This window comes from Schistocerca cancellata, chromosome 6 (genome assembly GCF_023864275.1).
Source record: "Schistocerca cancellata isolate TAMUIC-IGC-003103 chromosome 6, iqSchCanc2.1, whole genome shotgun sequence".
Lineage (NCBI taxonomy): Eukaryota > Metazoa > Arthropoda > Insecta > Orthoptera > Acrididae > Schistocerca > Schistocerca cancellata.
Window position 1 is genome coordinate 148,086,029 of NC_064631.1, and position 21,253 is coordinate 148,107,281.

The 21,253-nt window shown below is 40.0% G+C and overlaps 1 protein-coding gene across 3 annotated transcripts in view; it reads right to left on the minus strand.

The window, feature by feature from the left end:
• The window catches only part of LOC126190833 (speckle targeted PIP5K1A-regulated poly(A) polymerase-like), a 186,270-nt gene that overhangs the window by 83,625 nt on the left and 81,392 nt on the right, over positions 1 to 21,253 (minus strand). For all 3 annotated transcript variants that reach the window (XM_049931410.1, XM_049931409.1, XM_049931408.1), the window contains 2 exons: positions 16,292 to 16,433; positions 12,023 to 12,317 (listed from right to left, as the gene is read on the minus strand). In XM_049931410.1, the coding sequence (XP_049787367.1) occupies positions 12,023 to 12,317; positions 16,292 to 16,433 (437 nt within the window). The remainder of the gene's footprint in view (positions 1 to 12,022; positions 12,318 to 16,291; positions 16,434 to 21,253) is intronic.

The following is a 21,253-nucleotide window of genomic DNA, read 5'->3' on the forward strand; positions in this document are numbered from 1 at the left end:
CACGCCAAAAATACTGTCACAGAATAAGCTTTTGGGAGGATAATTACAGTCTGTGAAGGCTTCAGTGAGACCCTCCAAACCTTGTACAAAAACGATCCCCCATGCCTTATCTTTCCAGTCTCCCACCACCTCCCAAAGTCTCATCATCCGGCCACAGAGGAGCATTCCCCTCATAACTCAGTACCACCCAGGACTGGAGCAACTGAATTACATTCTCCATCAGGGTTTTGACTACCCCTCGTCATGCCTTGAAATGAGGAATGTCCTGCCCACTATCCTTCTCACCCCTCCCACAGTGGTATTGCACCGTCCGCCGAACCTACACAATATACCCATCCACCCCTACATAATGCCTGCTACCAACCCCTTACCTCATGGCTCATATCCCTACAATACACCTAGATGCAAGACCCGTCCCGTACATCCTCCCACGACCACCTACTCTAGTCCTGTCACAAACATTATCTATTCCATCAAAGGCAGGGCTACCTGAGAAAGCAGTCACGTGATCTACAAGCTAAGCTGCAACCACTTTGTTGCATTCTATGTGGGCATGACAACCAACAAGCTGTCTGTCCACATGAATGGCCACCGACAAACTGTGGCCAAGGAACAAGTAGACCACCCTGTTGCTGAGCACACTGCCCAACATGACACGCTTCATTTCAATGACTGCTTCACAGCCTGTGCCATATGGATACTGCCCACCAACACCAGCTTTTCTGAATTGTGCAGATAGGAACTCTCCCTGCAATATATCCTACGTTCCCGAAACCCTCCTGGCCTCAACCTTCATTAGTCATTGTCCTCACCCATCCAACCCCTTTCCTGTTTACATTCCAGGATTACACAGTCCTCATTCCACCAACACACCCAGTCTTTTTTCTTCTCTGCTTATCTGTTAAACCCCCCTCCCCCTCCACACACACCTCTCCCCTGCCCTCTGTCTAACCTCCTGACTGCACATAACTGACCTACTCTCTCTCTCCACCTTGTCCCTGCACGCTCCCCAGTAGCACTTTCAGTGTCCCTCACTTCTACCCTGCTATCCCTTCCCCTTCCGCACCCCATCCTCCTTACACACACACACACACACACACACACACACACACACACAGGTGCCACTCCCATCATGCACTGCTGCCGCTGCTCGCAGTGTGGCTTCAGCTGCCCGAGATCGCAGTCATGTCTTGTGTGTGTGTGTGTGTGTGTGTGTGTGTGTGTGTGTGTGTGTGTCGCCTACCGTATTTACTCGAATCTAAGCCACACTCGAATCTAAGCCGCACCTGAAAAATGAGACTCGAAATAAAGCAAAAAAAAATTCCCGAATCTAAGCCGCACCGGAAATTTGAGACTCGAAATTCAAGGGGAGAATAAAGTTTTAGGCCGCACCTCCAAATCGAAACAAAGTAATATCGAAACATTGTAATATGAGAGACAATTTAGGTCGAATGAATGACGATACAGCTACAGTAGTTTGGTTCGAGTTGTAAGCTTAGCAGTTAAGCTTTACCAGGTAGCCGTTGCTACGCGTCAGGCGCTCCGTCCGTATTTATACGGGTACCCTTCCTTTTTCACATGCTTCGTCTGGTTTGAATCGGTTGCTTATTTTGCTTTGATCTGATAAGTACTGTTTTCTTTGTTATAGGTGTTTGCGTCACTCTAAGCTGAAAATGCATTACTGTACTGTGTCACGCATTGTTTGTCGCATTCTGACAGTGCGTGTTTACGGCCTGTCGCCGCTCGTGGCATGGCTTTGTTTTGTGCGCGCTAACGCCGCTTACAATTAAAAAAAAAAAAAAAGAGAGTAATCGTCTCATTAGCGAAACAGTGGCAAGAGACTGCTATTTGTTGTTACTTACACTGTTGCTTTCTTTGATAATGATCAACAAGAACCAAATAATAGACTGCGTATGATAGAACATGTTCTGAACGAGAGTTAGGCGAAAATGTTTCTCCGTTTGAAAATCTTTGCGGCCGCTTCTTTAGTGCATCAAATTCTGCACAGAAATTAGTCATCTTAGAATTAAAAATCTAGTCAGTTGCCATGCTTCATTTCTGACAGTATCAGTATTAGGCATAAGAATAATACGAATATAAACATGACACGATACGCATATTCTTCCGCGTTTGCTGTTGTCTCACTCTAGTTTCGTAGTTTATTAGGCAGACAGGATTTAAATGAGATAGCAGCAAACACGAAAGAATACATGACAAAATATTTATATTCGTATTATTCTTATGGTGAAGAGAATACTGCATGTGATTCACATTTCATCAGGTTCCTATTAGCAACCATCTCTTCTCACAGGTAGGAAAAAAAATTCAGAAAGTAGAGTTGGCCATATTGACAAACATCCCAAACAGTCTTGCCAGTTGGATTTTCGTAGTACATTGAAATGATGCTACATTCGAAGATGAACAATACGGAATTTGTATTTACTTTGTTGGATAATGTATGAAAGTGCAGTGGTCGAAACTCGGGGCGGAGAAAAAAAAAGCTCGTCCTCCACCTTTTTTTCTTCCTTTTTTTTTTTTTTTAATTTATTTACTGACGTGGAGGTTTTGGCGCCATGTCTGTGTAGCGCTACATATATTCGACGGCAGAAGTTAGTTGTGGCGGCACCTACCAACATTTTTCAGAACTTCCACTTGCTTTGCACTCGATTCTAAGCAGCAGGCAGCTTTTTGGATTACAAAAACCGGAAAAAAAGTGCGGCTTAGATTCGAGTAAATACGGTATTTTTTGACAAAAGCTTTGTTGGCCGAAAACTTATTTTGTCACAGTCTTTTTGTTGTGCCTATCGCGACTCAGAGTCTCCGCTATATAGTGAGTAGCAACTTTCCTTTTCATAATATTGTTACAGTCTGAAAGAATTATAGATGTGGAACTGTCTTCTTTCAAGATGTGCAACCTTGTCCCAAAAGAGTTCACAGTAACATGTCTGCAGATTTATCTTAGTTTTTAAAGCAGCTACATAACAAAACCACTAACACAACAGAAATGTTTATTTTCTTACTATTTTGATGTCTGTGACTCTTAATATCATTTATCTCTAACACTGTAATACTCCACTTAACACTAGTTTTAGTCCTTGAACTAATGCTCACTCAATTCATATCTTGAGTTTTACCCTTGGAAGATTTATTTTAAGAAAATCAGAAAAGAAATCTCAGACCTTTGCTGACTGAACACGAGCTAAAGCACCTCCTGAGTTCAAGGCCAAATGCAACAATCTATTTAATCTGTCAAGTTATTTCATTACAGCAAACACACTGGTGTAAAATGAACTTTTCATTTTGATTAATGCTCGACACTTGTTAACATAATTACAATTTTAAAATGTTTATTTTCTGTGCTTTTAGTTCAATAAGTAATGCAACACTTTTCTGAAAGCAAGATGATTTTATTCAGGATTCCAGTGCCTCATATTATTCCCCACTCTTTTGGATACACAACCCTATTTTTCAGCATAATCATCACTCAATGTGATGGGCTTATGCCACCTTACTGAGAGAGTCTGTATGCACACATGGTACCACTCTACTGGTTGACATCAGAGCCAACGTCTTGCTGCACCAATAACCTCCCCATCATCCATGTACTGCTTCCCACAGAGTGATCCTTCAATGGGCCACACAGATGGAAGTTGGCAGATTGGTGATCTGGACAAGGAAGAACAGCCTAATGATGTTTTGTGATCTCCCGGATGCAGAGGCTTGTGTCATGTCTTGTGTTGTCAAGGAGGAGGAGTTTGTTTGCATTTCTGGGGTGATGAATAAGTGACAGTGTTTCTTCAATTTCCTAAGGGAAGCACAGTACACTTCTGAGTTGATTGTTGCACGAGTCCCAGAAGACTGTTGCCATGACTTTATCAAACGACGGTGTGGCTTTTTGAAAATTTTCTTTGGAGGAGAGGTGGTGTAGCGCCACTCTATTGATTGTTGTTTTGTTTCCAGTTCAAAGTGATGAAACCATGTGTTTTACATGTTCGACAAAAAACTGTCACAATCAGCCTTGTAATGCACAAGCAATTATGTACAGATGGAATATTATAAAAGAACTATGAAGGACCATCACGTGGCGAGGAACCCAGTGGGCACACATGTACGAGTACCTCAATTGGTGGACAAGTGTATCAGCATGACTAACAGAGGTATCCACTTGTGCATAATTTATTTATTTATTAACACTACAGTGTGACCCACCACCTTTGTAGCTATAGTGGGTTGTTTAGTACTACAAACTAGACAATTTTCAGATTTTTAGTAGTTTTCTAGTTTTTTTATATAATTAAAAACAAAACAAAAGAAAAAACACAATGTACAAATGGAAAAATTGGCTATATTCTTAAGAAGAAAAAATACATGAAAGGGAAGATTCAGATAGCAAAAGAAAGATCTCTTTACCTAGCTATTTCAAGTGTGTGTGTGTGTGTGTGTGTGTGTGTGTGTGTGTGTGTGTGTGTGTGTGCGCGGGGGGGGGGGGGGGGGGGGGTGAGATCTTTGCGCCCGTCTCACCTGAATTAGTATATTCTATTATGGTTACTACTACATCTATGTACTTTGTACTATTAACTCTTAAGTGATCTGTGTATAAGGAAGGTATGACAGTACTCTTTATTACTACAATTGCTTCCTCCAATTAACTGTGCCATAAGCATGAGAGGAGTCTCGGGAGATGACCTCGAGCCTCGTCTTCCCCAAGGGCACATCTTATCTATGTTGTGCGCTTGTGTTTGTGTATTTACGTCTTATTATACTGCATATGTATGTTTATGCACAATTTTATAAAGTTCACTGTTTTACAGTTTGCATCTTACACGTTTCACAAATTTGTTGTTTATTTATATTACTAATTTGTTTCTAAATTCCATGTTTGTATTACTTGTAGTGTTGTTGCAATAGTATGTTATGCTACTACCCTGTATATGTATCTAGTAACTTGGAGTGTTCATGTCATCACCTGTGTGTATATGTTCATCAGTTTCCATATTGGTGTTTATTGTCCCATGCATCATGTTCTGGTGTAGGGTGTAGGGTGTGTTTTGGGTTGTGATCTTGTAATATGCTTGTTGCTGCTACTAAGTCTTGCGTAACACTTTTGATATTTCATCAGTGGTGCAGTTAAGCACGTTCCAGTCATCAGGGTCTCTTAAAGCTTGACTTACATCTTCAATTTCTGATGTCAGCCTTATGTATGTGAGCGTGCCACATTTTGGTGTTGTGTGTTCGGGGGATCCATGTTGCCCATATACACACATATCACTCTGGCTAAGGCCAAAGCAGGGCAGGTGTGTAGGGTAAGAGGCCTGGATTGTCAGGAAGCATACCATAACATGACTTAGGTCAACACGTCTGAGCCTCAACTGTTTCTGGATGTCCCAGAAGGAGGAGAAAACCTGACAGTCCTTGTCAAATATTTCCCATTTTTTTTTGCCACGTCTCAACCTTCCAGAGATTTAATTGCTGTTCTTCTGTAATATGCTCATGCTCCCTTGTTATCTCATATGCCTTACACAGTCTTCCCCTTTTAAGCCAGTATGCTGCTGCTCTGTGTCTAATAGTTATGTAAATAGGGTACGTTTCCAGTACAATGCATATGACTTCTGCAGATGTAGTACCAAATGCCCCTGACATTCTGAGCAATACACCTCTTTGTCCACACCTCACAATGGTTTTTTGGGTCACAAGTGAAAACTGATGTGCCCAGGTATTTCCTGTGAAACACATATATTCATACAGAGCTGTATGATACATTCACAATGTCTGCTATGGTAGTCTGTAGTGAGTTGAATTTAGCATGGCAAGTTTGTGCATTGGTCTTGTTGCTTTTTCAGCTGTAAGTATTACGTGCTCATTGAATGTTAGTCATTCGTTATTTTCCTCCGTATACTAGTGTTGTTCAGCCTAATGGTGGGGTTTCTCTCCAAGGCTCCCTTGATCAGTAAATATACTGTCTTGTTTGCCACAACTGTGAGCTTGTTATGGCTGCACCAATCACTTATTTTTATAAGGAGTTGTGCAGCCTTGCTTTTGAGTGACATTCTTGAGTTTGCAGTTATTACTACTACCAAATCGTCTGTGTAGGCTACTGTACCCATCACCGTATCATCTATCCCAGAAAATTGGCCCACAGATTGAGCCTTGCGGGCATCCTTTTGTTATTTTCTTGATAACCTTTCGTGTTCCCGCTTGCCATTGCACCACCATCTTTTTGCAGTAGTCAAGTAAGCTATTGCATAAAACTGTTGATGTCTGCATCTCTCATAGCCTTGCAAACAAGGCAGGCCATGAGAGACTGTTGAAGGCACCTGCTACATCTATTGCTGTGAAACACATTATAGATTCAAACAGAGCTGTATGATACATTCACAATGTCTGCTATGGTAGTCTGTAGTGAGTTGAGTTTAGCATGGGGTATTTTTCTTGTGTGTACTGTATTATTTCCAGTGCACAATTAACTGCACCATCCACCGAACTTTTTGGTATAAAACTATACTGATATGGACTAATGCTGAACAGTGTCCTGTGTGAATGTAGTTGATTACACAGGAGCCTCTCCTGCACCTGAGCCAAAGTGCTCAAGGGGCAGATGAGCCTGTAAGTCTCTGGGTCTGTTGAGTTCCAATCCTCTGATTTTTTAAAATTACTATGTTCGTTGTTTTTCACATGGCAGGGGCCCTAATTTGAGTAGTGCTTCATTCAGTAACTCTTAGAAAGAAGGTGACCAGTGCAACAGCATTTTCTAGTGATTCTGGGTGTATGCCATCTGGGCTGAGAGTGATTTTATTCCTAATTGTCTTATTGCTAAGAATATCGCTTCTTGGGCAAATGGGGCAGTAAGGGGCCATTTGTGTAGATGTCCTCCATTTGTCTTTGTAAAGTTGTGTGATGTTGCTTGTCATTCGCCTTTTTGTCATCAGGGAGAAGCTTGTTCAGTAGCTACTCTGCTGTACATTTCCAGCCTCTTGTAGTAGTGACATCTGTGCACCTAGAGTTGACAGTACTGTCGGCGTCTTAACCTTATCTGTTAGAAGTTTAAATGGTACCTCCCATGTATTGTTTTGGAGCTGAATTTTGACAAAATCGTTCCAGTGATCCTGTCTGGTCTTGTATAATTTGTTTTAATATTTTTGCTTTGCATCATAGTGTAGTTACAGTCTTAGCTCCCTCTCTTGTGCTGTTTTTGATTTTTTGTAATGTATTCTTTTGTCTCTAGTGCCTTTCCTTAGTTCTGTTAACTCAGTGGACCAGGGCAGTTTCAAGTTCGGTGCACAATTAGTCTCTGGGATAGCTAATTGTTCTACTTTTTGAAGCAGGTCCATCAGAATGTGACCTTTGTATAGCTACCACCGACTGTATGGACAGAAAATTTTTCAACTATGTTCTTTAATTTTTGCCAGTCAGCTTCGTTTAGAAGAAGACGTCATTTTTGTAGATGTGAAGTTTGTGTGTTTGTGTCTGTTTGTATGAGTATGGTATTGTTGTCATTGTGTGTAAAATTTTCTAGTACTTTCCATTTGCTGATTTACATTATAGACTGTTGTATCTGCTAGTGAGATGTCAATGTTGCTGGATCCTCCTGCACTGTTGCAGTATGTAGGTGACTGTCCTGCTTTGTTTGGAACAAAGAGGCTATATTCATTTATTATGTCAACTAACATTTGTCCCCCAGTGCCTGCTCTGTTTGCGTGCAATAGAGTCGACCGTGCTTCATGTCACTAAATATAAGTAATCTTTTGTCCACAGAAAATTGTGCTATATCCCTTATTTGGTCACTAAAAGGCTCTATGTCATATGAATACTGTGGATACATGGATGTGATAATCCAAGATTCTCATTCATGCGTAATTTCAGCTGTGGCTACATGTTCAGAACAAAGTTGTGTTATTTTTGCCACTACATAATTTATGTTCCCTATTATAATTGCATTTTGGGTCCCAGTAATTGTTATGAGATATTTGGGAAGGCCTGAACTCTCCCGCCATGAATACATGGCCCTTGGGGACAGATTACATCTGCCTGTACTCCATTCAGAAGTCTACCCAGTTCCACTCCAACTGAAGTAGTTTAGTTGTAAAATTTTCACAGCATGAGGTATCTAGTAAAGGCATAGCTCTTAGGTGTTGTCTCTTTAGGGTCGTAATAAATGCAACCATGTGCCCTGACTAAGTCCTTATAAACTTTATCTATGTTTAAACCTCCATCTCTTCATGCACATGCTTGTCCTAAGAGTCTGTAGAGCTCATGGTGGTTGGTTGTCAGGTGCCCTAACCAAAATATCATCTTTCTGTCAGTCTGCTCTGTTGTAGGGAAAGATATTTTTGGCCCTTCCCTGTGATTGACGTGTATCACCAGATGCAGAAAAGTCTGGAAAATTTCCCCATTTTCTAATCTACTTGTGTGTAAGTTAATCTCCAAATTATCATAATCAACTACATTATTATTGTGTTGTTTGGGGTTTCTGTGTGTGTCCTATGAAACATCCTGACATTTGTCTTCCTCTATTGTTTGTGTAGACTGGGAATCGTGTGTGGATGAAGTATTTTTAACTTATTATCAGGTAGATTGTATTTAGCATTGGACTTTCAGTATCTCTGTTTTTGGAATTTTGTTTGCCTATCTTGAGGTTATTTGGCAACCGAGTGTTTTCTTTGTGGCTATTTCCCTGTGTGTCTGTGCTGTGTGTTCTGCCACCATATTAAAAACGTACGGACTCTATGTATGATCTGCATTTGCTAAAGTCATAGTCAGAATGTAATTTTAATGATGTGTTTTGACATAGTGAACTGTTAACAAGTGTTGTATCTTTTTGTGTTTCTTCTACTGGTGTGTCAATACATCTGTCTGTTCATTGTTTTTTGGTGTTGTGAGATGAATATGTGTTGGTATCACTGAGTTGCCCAAGGGCATCCTTTTGTGTTTGTTTCCTGATTGTTTTGTATCATTCCCCACTACACTTGTAGAAAACATCCTCTTCCAGCACTTCCACTCATAGCAGAAGTCCAGTCTGGAAGATTGCCCACTGGAATATCTCGTGTTTTATCTGCCTTCCTACATTGTAGCCAACAGCTCCCTGCACACACATTGTCTACGTAATCACTGATGTTAAAATATCTTTGCTGTATTATGTCACACATTTGCAGCAAGGTAAGATCTTTCGTTTCAAGAACTGTTAATTGTGCTGTACACACGTTGTCGCCAAGCGACTGCACACTGCCAATCCCACATTTTAGTTGATGGAGACTTATGTTTGTGCTTGCATGCGTTGTTTCTTTGCATACCTATACTGTATTTAAGGATGGCTTCAGTGTCTGACTGTTGTATTTGTACTACATGTTAATGAACATTGTTGGTAATGTCATATTCAGTGCACACTATATGCCTCTTGTGCAACTGCTTGTAGGCAGGAGAGTCAGCTTCCCTGCCTTATCACATGTCCTGTTTCTATATTTGCATGAGATATGTCAAACTATTGCTTTCTCTTGGCATTCTGACTTTTTGTAGCCTGGCTTCGCACATTATCCACAGACTGGTTCTTTATCATAATGTTTTGGTGGGTGACCTAGGCCCCAGCAATTGAAGTATTTCTGAACGGCCACAAAATCTTTGATGAATAAGGACTCAAACTGAATGCAAACTCTTTCCCTTTGCAGCACTACAAAACAAACCCTTTGAGTGACTTCCAGGACGCTATTAACTGTTCGTTTACCTTTTGGGCCTGTTTTGAACTTCTGGCTAGAGATGTTGGAATTGGTGGTTGTGTGCGCATGAGGTGTTCTTGCTTGTGTGTGTTGATGGTGTGTGTGTCTCTTTTACTGACGAAGGCTGTGGATAAAAGCTTTATGTAAGTGTCTTTAACTGTGCCTGTCTGCGACATGACATGTCTTCTTTGCAGTAAATAGCAATCTATCTTTTGCTACATTGTTTATTTTGACTTCCTGATAGAACTCTTCCTTAGATTTATGTTCACTTAAGTTGATCTCATATAGTCCCTCCAGTAAGTCCTGATCAGTTAAGAGTAGTTGCGACCTGATATACTGCAAGGAGAGGTCAAGATTTCCTTGGCTCTTCACATCTAATATCTTTTAGTTTGGCTATCTTTTCTACGATTTTTCTTTTGTCTGCTTGTGTTTTTGTTTCTAAGACGACTGTGTTTGCTGTGGATCTAATTGCTTTTATTTTTACTCCATCTTGTGTGGGATTTATTGTTTTAGCGATTGTTTCATGTAAGGTCTTGGCATCTGAATTGTTTTCTGAGTTGATGAAGAGAACACTCAACTGTTTTGATTTGGTTTGCTGTATGCATTCTTAAACTCTGCTATTTGGTTTTGAAGCCTGAGCAAGCAGCTGCAACTGCTGCAAAGGACAGTGGAGTTCACTTGATTTCTGTTCTTAACCTTTGATTTTCTGATTTGAGATCTGCTATTTCTGATTTCAGACAGTGAATTCTTTCCAGGGCATCTGGTGCATTGGCGTTATCTAATCCTTTACACAAATGCTCATTTTCTTTACTTAATTCCTCATTTTGCCCTTCTAATTTTGTTTGAGTAATGACAAGTGCCATTTTTCACTGTTGCTCATATTAACTGTTAAGGTTCTTTTATGCCTCAGTTCGTTCGGAAGTTCCGATTTGAAGCTCAGTTGTGCAGTGTGTTGTTTGACTGTGATCTGTCAATCACCTCGAATGAGTGTGTCAGAACATTCCAACACTGCATGAGAGACAGCTGTGTGTGGCGGGCCAGCACATGGGAGATGGGACAGGTTTGTGAAACCTCGTTGGGACGGAGACTAATGCCTCAACCAATGGCTCGCCATGATTTTGTTCACCACCAGGTTTCCACAAACATTCTGCAAGTGCCTATGGATATATCCAATGCTCTAGTTTTCTGCCGAAAGAAACTCAATTGTATTCTCTGCTTGAACGCACTTCCATTATGTATGCCATTCTGAAGGCTATGTGTACTGCCTCCATCTGTCTGAACATCATCATGGAACTACAGGGGATGAAGTGGGAATATTCCTAGATTTCACATTTTTTTCAACCAAAATTGGCAGCAGGGGCAAAAACAAAAGTATTGCATTACTTATTGAACACCTCTTGTATGCATAACTAACAAACACAATATGGCACAGAAAATGTGCATTTACCTAACAACTGCTGGTTCAAAGACTCCAGCAATTTCCCTGTCAAACATAAAAAACAAGTCTTGCTTTCTTCATCCAATTGAAACAATCTCTTCTTGAAAGTTTTGGATTCTTTCACCTTCAGACAAACCATTTGTGACTGTTTCTATCTTTCATTCTCTTTATTTACATCCCTAATCAACCATCTTCAGCTGATTTCTCCATCTTGTGGATTCTTTCTCTGCAAATCACCAATTTTAACACTTATAGCTCTTAATTTCTGATCAATTAACTTCCATCAGCAAAGCAATAACAAACAGAATTTTCAGTATGGATATAATGACACACCAGTTGTGAATAGTATTAGTACATTATTGATTCACAACACGAACTGATTTTTGAAGTACTATCACTGTTTAGCATTCATTTCCTAAAGTGCCCCTTAATTATTCTTGTAGTGACTTAAGAGTTATTCTTTTCTCCGTCTCTGGGAGTATTTTTCAACATTCATTCCCTCTATTCTCTTTCATAAAGCTCTGGAGATGGTGTCCTTCAGCTTTCAAACCAAAAGATTCACATTAGACACTTTCCGTTGTTACTAGCTTTGCAGAATTTGCAAAAGAACACAGTGGGAATCTGAGTTTGAATTTCAATCCATTACACAATTTAATTTAATTTCCAATATATAATAAACACAATCTACACACTCTACAGAGAAAGATGATTCATTACATTACAGTAATAGCATGCATTACTACAGTCAAGTACTACCATTTCTTTCCAGCATCTTAAAGACATTATATCTGCAAAAAATTAAGTCTATTTCAGAGATGTTTTCTAAAAAAATAAAAGCAGTTTGACAGAAATTGGAAAAAAATGAAAATTTACTTACTTTGCATTACTAATCAGTTTAAGAGATTTTGCCCAATATTTTATGAATACAATAATTAGACGTATTCGTTCATCCAGGCACAGCACCCAACGCAACTGGCGACTAGATCTAGGACCTTCAGGGTCATTTACAACCAAATTGCACAAAATGTGAGTAGACCTATGGAGGAATCTTATCACAGGTTCACTTGCATCTGGTATTTCACCAATATTTGCAAACTTGTACGGAAAATTCAGCAAAAGTTTGCGAATGTTAGTAACAGATTCTTTACTCCCCAGCAGTGACACACTTCTTCCTAAAACAACAGCAGAAACAATAAATTCAAAAAACACTTCACACAGGATATTATGAAATGTTCATAACTAACTACATAAAGTCATATAATGAGAGCTGTCTGACCTTGAATAACTCTGTTTAGAGCCATCCAATTTCAATGTTCCATATGAACACTCATTACAATTTTCTGAAATGTCAATGGATTTCTTTCCCTAAATCCCTTCAACCATATATCTAAAAACAAAGATGATGTGACTTACCAAATGAAAGTGCTGGTAAGTCGACAGACACACAAACGAACACAAACATACACACAAAATTCAAGCTTTCGCAACAAACTGTTGCCTCATCAGGAAAGAGGGAAGGAGAGGGAAAGACGAAAGGATGTGGGTTTTAAGGGAGAGGGTATGGAGTCATTCCAGTCCCGGTAGCGGAAAGACTTACCTTAGGGGGAAAAAAGGACGGGTATACACTCGCACACACACACACATATCCATCCACACATATACAGACACAAGCAGACATATTGGTCTTTAAATATGTCTGCTTGTGTCTGTATATGTGTGGATGGATATATATGTGTGTGTGTGCGCGCGCGAGAGAGAGAGAGAGAGAGAGAGAGAGAGAGAGAGAGAGAGAGAGAGAGAGAGAGAGAGAGAGAGAGAGAGTATACCCGTCCTTTTTTCCCCCTAAGGTAAGTCTTTCCGCTCCCGGGACTGGAATGACTCCTTACCCTCTCCCTTAAAACCCACATCCTTTCGTCTTTCCCTCTCCTTCCCTCTTTCCTGATGAGGCAACAGTTTGTTGCGAAAGCTTGAATTCTGTGTGTATGTTTGTGTTCGTTTGTGTGTCTGTCGACCTGCCAGCACTTTCATTTGGTAAGTCACATCATCTTTGTTTTTATATATATATATATATATATAATAGAGGGAAACATTCCACGTGGGAAAAATATATTTAAAAAGAAAGATGATGAGACTTACCAAACAAAAGCGCTGGCAGGTCGATAGACACACAAACAAACACAAACATACACACAAAAATCTAGCTTTCGCAACCAACGGTTGCCTCGTCAGGAAAGAGGGAAGGAGAAGGAAAGACAAAAGGATATGGGTTTTAAGGGAGAGGGTAAGGAGTCATTCCAATCCCGGGAGCGGAAAGACTTACCTTAGGGGGAAAAAGGACAGGTATACACTCGCACACACACACACATTTCCATCCGCATATACACAGACACAAGCAGACATTTGTAAAGGCAAAGAGTTTGGGCAGAGATGTCAGTCGAGACGGAAGTACAGAGGCAAAGATGATGTTGAAAGACAGGTGAGGTATGAGCGGCGGCAGATTTAAATTAGAAATTAGCGGAGATTGAGGCCTGGCGGATAGCGAGAAGAGAGGATATGCTGAAGGGCAAGTTCCCATCTCCGGAGTTCAGACAGGTTGGTGTTAGTGGGAAGTATCCAGATAACCCGGACGGTGTAACACTGTGCCAAGATGTGCTGGCCGTGCACCAAGGCATGTTTAGCCACAGGGTGATCCTCATTACCAACAAACACTGTCTGCCTGTGTCCATTCATGCGAATGGACAGTTTGTTGCTGGTCATTCCCACATAGAACGCTTCACAGTGTAGGCAGGTCAGTTGGTAAATCACGTGGGTGCTTTCACACGTGGCTCTGCCTTTGATCGTGTACACCTTCCGGGTTACAGGACTGGAATAGGTGGTGGTGGGAGGGTGCATGGGACAGGTTTTACACCGGGGGCGGTTACAGGGGTAGGAGCCAGAGGGTAGGGAAGGTGGTTTGGGGATTTCATGGGGATGAACTAAGAGGTTACGAAGGTTAGGTGGACGGCGGAAAGACACTCTTGGTGGAGTGGGGAGGATTTCATGAAGGATGGATCTCATTTCAGGGCAGGATTTGAGGAAGTCGTATCCCTGCTGGAGAGTCACATTCAGAATCTGATCCAGTCCCGGAAAGTATCCTGTCACAAGTGGGGCACTTTTGGGGTTCTTCTGTGGAAGGTTCCGGGTTTGAGGAGATGAGGAAGTGGCTCTGGTTATTTGCTTCTGTACCAGGTCGGGAGGGTAGTTACGGGATGCAAAAGCTGTTTTCAGGTTGTTGGTGTAATGATTCAAGGATTCCGGACTAGAGCAGATTCGTTTGCCACGAAGACCTAGGCTGTAGGGAAGGGACCGTTTGATGTGGAATGGGTGGCAGCTGTCATAATGGAGGTACTGTTGCTTGTTGGTGGGTTTGATGTGGACGGACGTGTGAAGCTGGCCATTGGACAGGTGGAGGTCAACGTCAAGGAAAGTGGCATGGGATTTAGAGTAGGACCAGGTGAATCTGATGGAACCAAAGGAGTTGAGGTTGGAGAGGAAATTCTGGAGTTCTTCTTCACTGTGAGTCCAGATCATGAAAATGTCATCAATAAATCTGTACCAAACTTTGGGTTGGCAGGCCTGGGTAACCAAGAAGGCTTCCTCTAAGCGACCCATGAATAGGTTGGCGTACGAGGGGGCCATCCTGGTACCCATGGCTGTTCCCTTTAATAGTTGGTATGTCTGGCCTTCAAAAGTGAAGAAGTTGTGGGTCAGGTAATGAGGCTAAGGTAATGAGGAAAGAGGTTATAGGTAGGGCGGCAGGTGATCGGCGTGAAAGGAAGTGCTCCATCGCAGCGAGGCCCTGGACATGCGGAATATTTGTGTATAAGGAAGTGGCATCAATGGTTACAAGGATGGTTTCCGGGGGTAAGAGACTGGGTAGGGATTCCAGGCGTTCGAGAAAGTGGTTGGTGTCTTTGATGAAGGATGGGAGACTGCATGTAATGGGTTGAAGGTGTTGATCTACGTAGGCAGAGATGCGTTCTGTGGGGGCTTGGTAACCAGCTACAATGGGACGGCCGGGATGATTGGGTTTGTGAATTTTGGGAAGAAGGTAGAAGGTAGGGGTGCGGGGTGTTGGTGGGGTCAGGAGGTTGATGGAGTCAGGTGAAAGGTTTTGTAGGGGGCCTAAGGTGCTGAGGATTCCTAGAAGCTCCGCCTGGACATCAGGAATGGGATTACCATGGCAAACTTTGTAAGTAGTGTTGTCTGAAAGCTGACACAGTCCCTCAGCCACGTACTCCCGACGATCAAGTACCACAGTCGTGGAACCCTTGTCCGCCGGAAGAATGACGATGGATTGGTCAGCCTTCAGATCACGGATAGCCTGGGCTTCAGCAGTGGTGATGTTGGGAGTAGGATTAAGGTTTTTTAAGAAGGATTGAGAGGCAAGGCTGGAAGTCAGAAATTCCTGGAAGGTTAGGAGAGGGTGATTTTGCTTTATTTCCATTTCCGTTTTTCTCACATCATCGATCATTTTTAGCCGCTTCCCACAGGTTTTAACGTCATTTGTACAAATGTCTGCTTGTGTCTGTGTATGTGTGGATGGATATGTGTGTGTGTGCGAGTGTAAACCTGTCCTTTTTTCCCCCTAAGGTAAGTCTTTCTGCTCCCGGGATAGGAATGACTCCTTACCCTCTCCCTTAAAACCCAATCCTTTTGTCTTTCCTTCTCCTTCCCTCTTTCCTGACGAGGCAACCGTTGGTTGCGAAAGCTAGAGTTTTGTGTGTATGTTTGTGTTTATTTGTGTGTCTATCGACCTGCCAGCGCTTTTGTTGGGTAAGTCTCATCATCTTTCTTTTTAAATATATTTTTCCCACGTGGAATGTTTCCCTCTATTATATATATATATATATATATATATATATATATATATATATATATATATATATATATATATATATATATATATATATATATATATGTTTTGACAATAATTTTTCAAATATTTTCTTTGTTAACTTTACAGAGGCAGTTATTTTTTACTTGTATTTCTGCTTCTCCAGTAAAATTTAAACCTCTCATACTGATACTGCCTTCGTATTAATTTCAGGATTTCTGCAATCATAAGTACTGTACCAGTAATGAAACAATTTGGCAACAAACTCACGACGTGGTCCATCGCATATTGATATGTCAATGGCATCTCCTGGTAGCGTTAACCCTGTCACTGCAGAACCAAATAACTCAGCTCGACAATCTGGAAACAGCTTTGCAAGATGCTGCTCCAAGTCTTCCACAATTGTTGCCACCTAGAAATGATAGAAAATAAACCTAAGATAGTTTGCACAATGATGCATACAAAAATTTAGTATATCTAAAACAAAGTTGAATTCTATGCAAGTGTAAGTGTGGAACTATATTATGATCTTTCAGAAGCTGGTTGTTGCTTTCATTATCTACAACAGAGGTTTGAAACATTTTTGGTTCAATGCTCCCTTAGTACATCAATTTTTTTCAATAGCACCCTTAATCAAATCACTTGTCTACCTAATGCAATTGAAATGCACAACTGAGGTGGTTAGGTTAGTTTTACAAATAACGTAATAAACTAAACACTATTTTAAATTCACATACAAAATACTGTAAAGATTTATTATTGACATAATTACTGGGATGGGTGTCCTCGTTGTTCACTAGACAATTTCTTAAAATTGGAATCAACCTAGATATTGCTATCACCAGTTCCTGTTCAACAGTAAATTTGGTACAATATTTACTCTTTATTATAGGGAGCACCAAAATGCAGTTTCACACAAGTTGGGTGTTGCAAATTTAATTAATTTTTATTGAGCCTTATCACTGAACAGTGGAACATCTTTTATTGTTATCCAAAATTAATGAAGCTCCTGCTGCTAAATTTTGTCTTCAATGAACTGTCTCAAGAAAACTTAGTAAGATTTTCCTCTTCCAAAATGGTACATTCAAATGGAGTGCTGGCTCTATAAACACATTCTGAATCCATGCAAATTTCATCAATACCGTATGTCTGAAAGTGTTTTTTCGGACAATTTGTGACAAGTGATCTTCAAAAATATGTTTTATATTGCAAGATAAATAAATTTAATTGGAGATTTCAAACTGGCACAACATGGAAAAACATTCTTTCCAATGCTGAAATCTTTTTAGTTAATTTTAAAATGTGCTTGTTTCCTAAGAATTCACACACATCACAGAAATACACTAGTTTCACACCAAAAATTCTGTTTTTGCAACATGTTTAGCATATTTGTGTTTTCCTTCTTCTTGCTCTAATTGGAATGTCATACACAGGTAAGCGAAACACAGGAATGGGGCAAATGTTTTCATTACACACCTATTTGTTATCATGTAAATCAGAATCACACATGGCATCTACCTTATGATGTATTGCAAACATAAGTCAATAGATTTCATTCATCTGCTCTGTAGAAGGTACCATTGCAGAAGGTGTCCGATGGAATATTTTTGTGGCACCCCTTCAGCACAGCTACGGCATCCCAAGGTGCCAAGTAGGACAATTTGGGAACTACTGATCTACAGCACTCCTAATCACATCTTTTCTCAAAATTCTTCTAATCCTGTGCAGTTGTGGGGAAATGCTCTGCTGAGAAGAACCTGCCTGCCATTTAGCTGTCTGAAATCTAAGTCAAAGTCATTAATGTAAGAGGCCAATCAAATTCGTCCTACTTCAGAATTCTAAGTCCAGCAATTGGTATGGTCTGGCAACACTGGAAGTATCTGGAGGATACTGGAAGTATCTGGAGAAAGTGTTGTCTTCTGCTCGAACTATTACAGTGCTGTTTCTGGTCATGATCTTATGATAAATGTCACTTAAAGGAGACACCAAATCATAAGCCCACATAAGCTTACTCATTTATTTTTTTAATCACATTTTGGCTTTCTGCTAAAAGTATCAGTCTATGGAACTTCAAAGATAATTTGATTCACTTTCTAACCCACCAATAATAGCAAAGCCTTCCACAAAAAAGCAAGTGGCAGTTGTGACATTTCTGAATGTTGTTTAAAAAATAAAGTTGAAAGTGAAAACATGTATGACATTTGCGACATATTGTTCACTTTGGTATTAAACCTGGTGAGGGGACAGGTTTACTTTATGCCCACAAGAAAAAGGATCATTTATTGTTGTTAACTTTAATAAACAACATACTTTCTAAACAGGTACCTATATGTAAGTAGGATCCAGGACTTGAAAATATCTTTTAGAACAATCTTAGCAATGTTGTTGTTGTTGTTGTGGTCTTCAGTCCTGAGAGTGGTTTGATGCAGCTCTCCATGCTACTCTATCCTGTGCAAGCTTCTTCATCTCCCAGTACCTACTGCAACCTACATCCTTCTGAATCTGCTTGGTGTACTCATCTCTTGGTCTCCCTCTACAATTTTTACCCTCCACACTGCCCTCCAATGCTAAATTGGTGATCCCTTGATGCCTCAGAACATGTCCCATCAATCGATCCCTTCTTCTAGCCAAGTTGTGCCACAAACTTCTCCTCTCCCCCATCCTATTCAATACCTCCTCATTAGTTACATGATCTACCTATCTAATCTTCAGCATTCTTCTGTAGCACCACATTTCAAAAGCTTCTGTTCTCTTCCTTTCCAAACTATTTATCGTCCATGTTTCACTTCCATACATGGCTACACTCCATACAAATACTTTCAGAAATGACTTCCTGACACTTAAATCTATACTCGACATTAACAAATTTCTCTTCTTCAGAAACGCTTTCCTTGCCACTGCCAGTCTACATTTTATATCCTCTCTACTTCGACCATCATCAGTTATTTTGCTCCCAAAATAGCAAAACTCCTTCACTACTTTAAGCAATACCAGTTAATTTTCCATGATATGTATGCCAAGGAGTAATACTTTACGAGTACCACAAAAAAATTCAATAAAATATTAATTTTGTTAATTGTTGTTGATTTTTATTCACAATATACTATTTAAAAATACATTGATCTGTAAGAAATGTCCTGAGCCCAAAAATATGAATATGACATTTGTCAAGAAGAGTCGAATCCACTACTAATACTTAAATTTTTGGGTTAAGTTTTACTGAAAAATTTAAAACAATTGTGGAATCTGGAGGAAGAAATCATTAAAAACAATAAATATTATTTTCAAAATCTTAAAATTTAAGTACAATATTCTGAAAAGGCGGGCGTAATGTATCCCCCCCACCCCACCCCACCCCCTGGTATTGCACAGGTTAATGGAAGGCTGAAGACAGAGAAAAAAGCTTGAAACATCTGTGTTGTTAGTGGGACAAGTGCTACCACACAAACCACACTGGAAAAGGATTTTCTTGTTTTAAGAAATCATTTAGGAAACCTCCGTGACTAACACATATGAGTATTTAACGTTCATGCAACATTTGCATTCAATAGGCAAGGTTCAGAATTTGCATGTAGGAGCACTGCATGTTCTGATTCAAAGCAGCAAAAATCACAGGTTGGCTATTACTCTTTTGTCTGAATGTCATCTGTTTGCTCATTGAGTGTTTATTAGTGATACTGTTCCTGGTGATGAGTGATGATGAGACTATACTTCTTAAGAAGAAATTAATGACTGAGCCCTAACAAAAGGCATCACTCTGAGCAAAGGATAGTGTAGAGCAGATAATATTTTGCATCTGGTGGCACAAAAAGAGTGCTGTCCACTGCAAACTTCTACCCAAGGGTGTCTCTCCATCATAGCTGGCATTTATTGTCAACAACTCGGACAAAAACAACAAACAAAACGGCATCAGGTGTTGGTACTACATGCTACCACACTGCAGATTTCGCTAACAAAACTATCCAAGAGTTTGTTGGGAAAGTAATTTTTCACACACTTAATTGTATAATCCTGTGTCCTCAAATGTTCACCTTCCATGTTGCTTATCAAACAACCGAGCAGAAAATTCCTTTTCGGATGATTATACACTTTAAACCTGGCTTGCCAAAATCTTTAACTTGTATCTAGTAGGTTTCTATGGGTTTTGAGTATTGTCAGAATGTTTAATCAACATCAGAGAATATATTGTTGATGATTTAATTTCTCTCTTATGTCTAATGTTGTACTTAAAAAACTAATGGAAGAGCTATATAAATAGAAATGAACTACATCTTACTGTGATAAGCTTACAACGAATGTCTATTTTCACAAAACAAAGTGTAATACAAGCATGCCTAAATCTGCACAAATTGGTAACATACTAGTAAACCCCCCATTCTTTAAAGAATCAAACTCTAACGTATAAAACTGCTTCAAGCATTTGACATCAAGCATGTAAGCAAGAAAACGTTTAGAAAAACATTGGAAATTGCACTGATGTTTGTTGTAAGTCAGTAAGTGCTCTCTTATGAAACAACAAATGCATTTAGTCTGGCTTATTTGCACTCTATTTTAAGCAAATACAAGTTTTCACACATCTCAGTGTTTACGATGTATCTGCTGAACTAAAGGGTGCCCCACATAAACAGGTATGCCTCATGCCTGAGATTCAAGGAAAGATGAATTAAGTAAAGAAAACAGGCAGCAACATGTAGTAATTCTGCAGGCATGATGATGATAATTTGTCTAGTAATTTTCCGTTTTGAATTGTCTATTGCATGCGAATCATCTATTGCATGCTTTTTACTGTGCCTCATTTTGCAGTGGCTTCATATTAGCAAATTTGCTAAATTTCAGGCAAAATCTTTTATTAGCCATAACTCTGTAACTAAACATTTGTGGATCTATGTTTATGTGAACTTTTTTCTTTAGTTTTGCTTGTAGAATAACATATTAAAATATTTGCAAAAAGGTACGGCCAAACTTTCAGGAAACATTCCTCACACACAAACAAAGAAAAGATGTTATGTGGACATGTGTCCGAAAACACTTAATTTCCATGTTAGAGCTTATTTTAGTTTCGTCAGTATGTACTGTACTTCCTCGATTCACCGCCAGTTGGCCCAATTGAAGGAAGGTAATGTTGACTTCGGTGCTTGTGTTGGCATGCGACTCTTGGTTCTACAGTACTAGCATCAAGCACATCAGTACGCAGCATCAACAGGTTGGTGTTCATCACGAACGTGGTTTTGC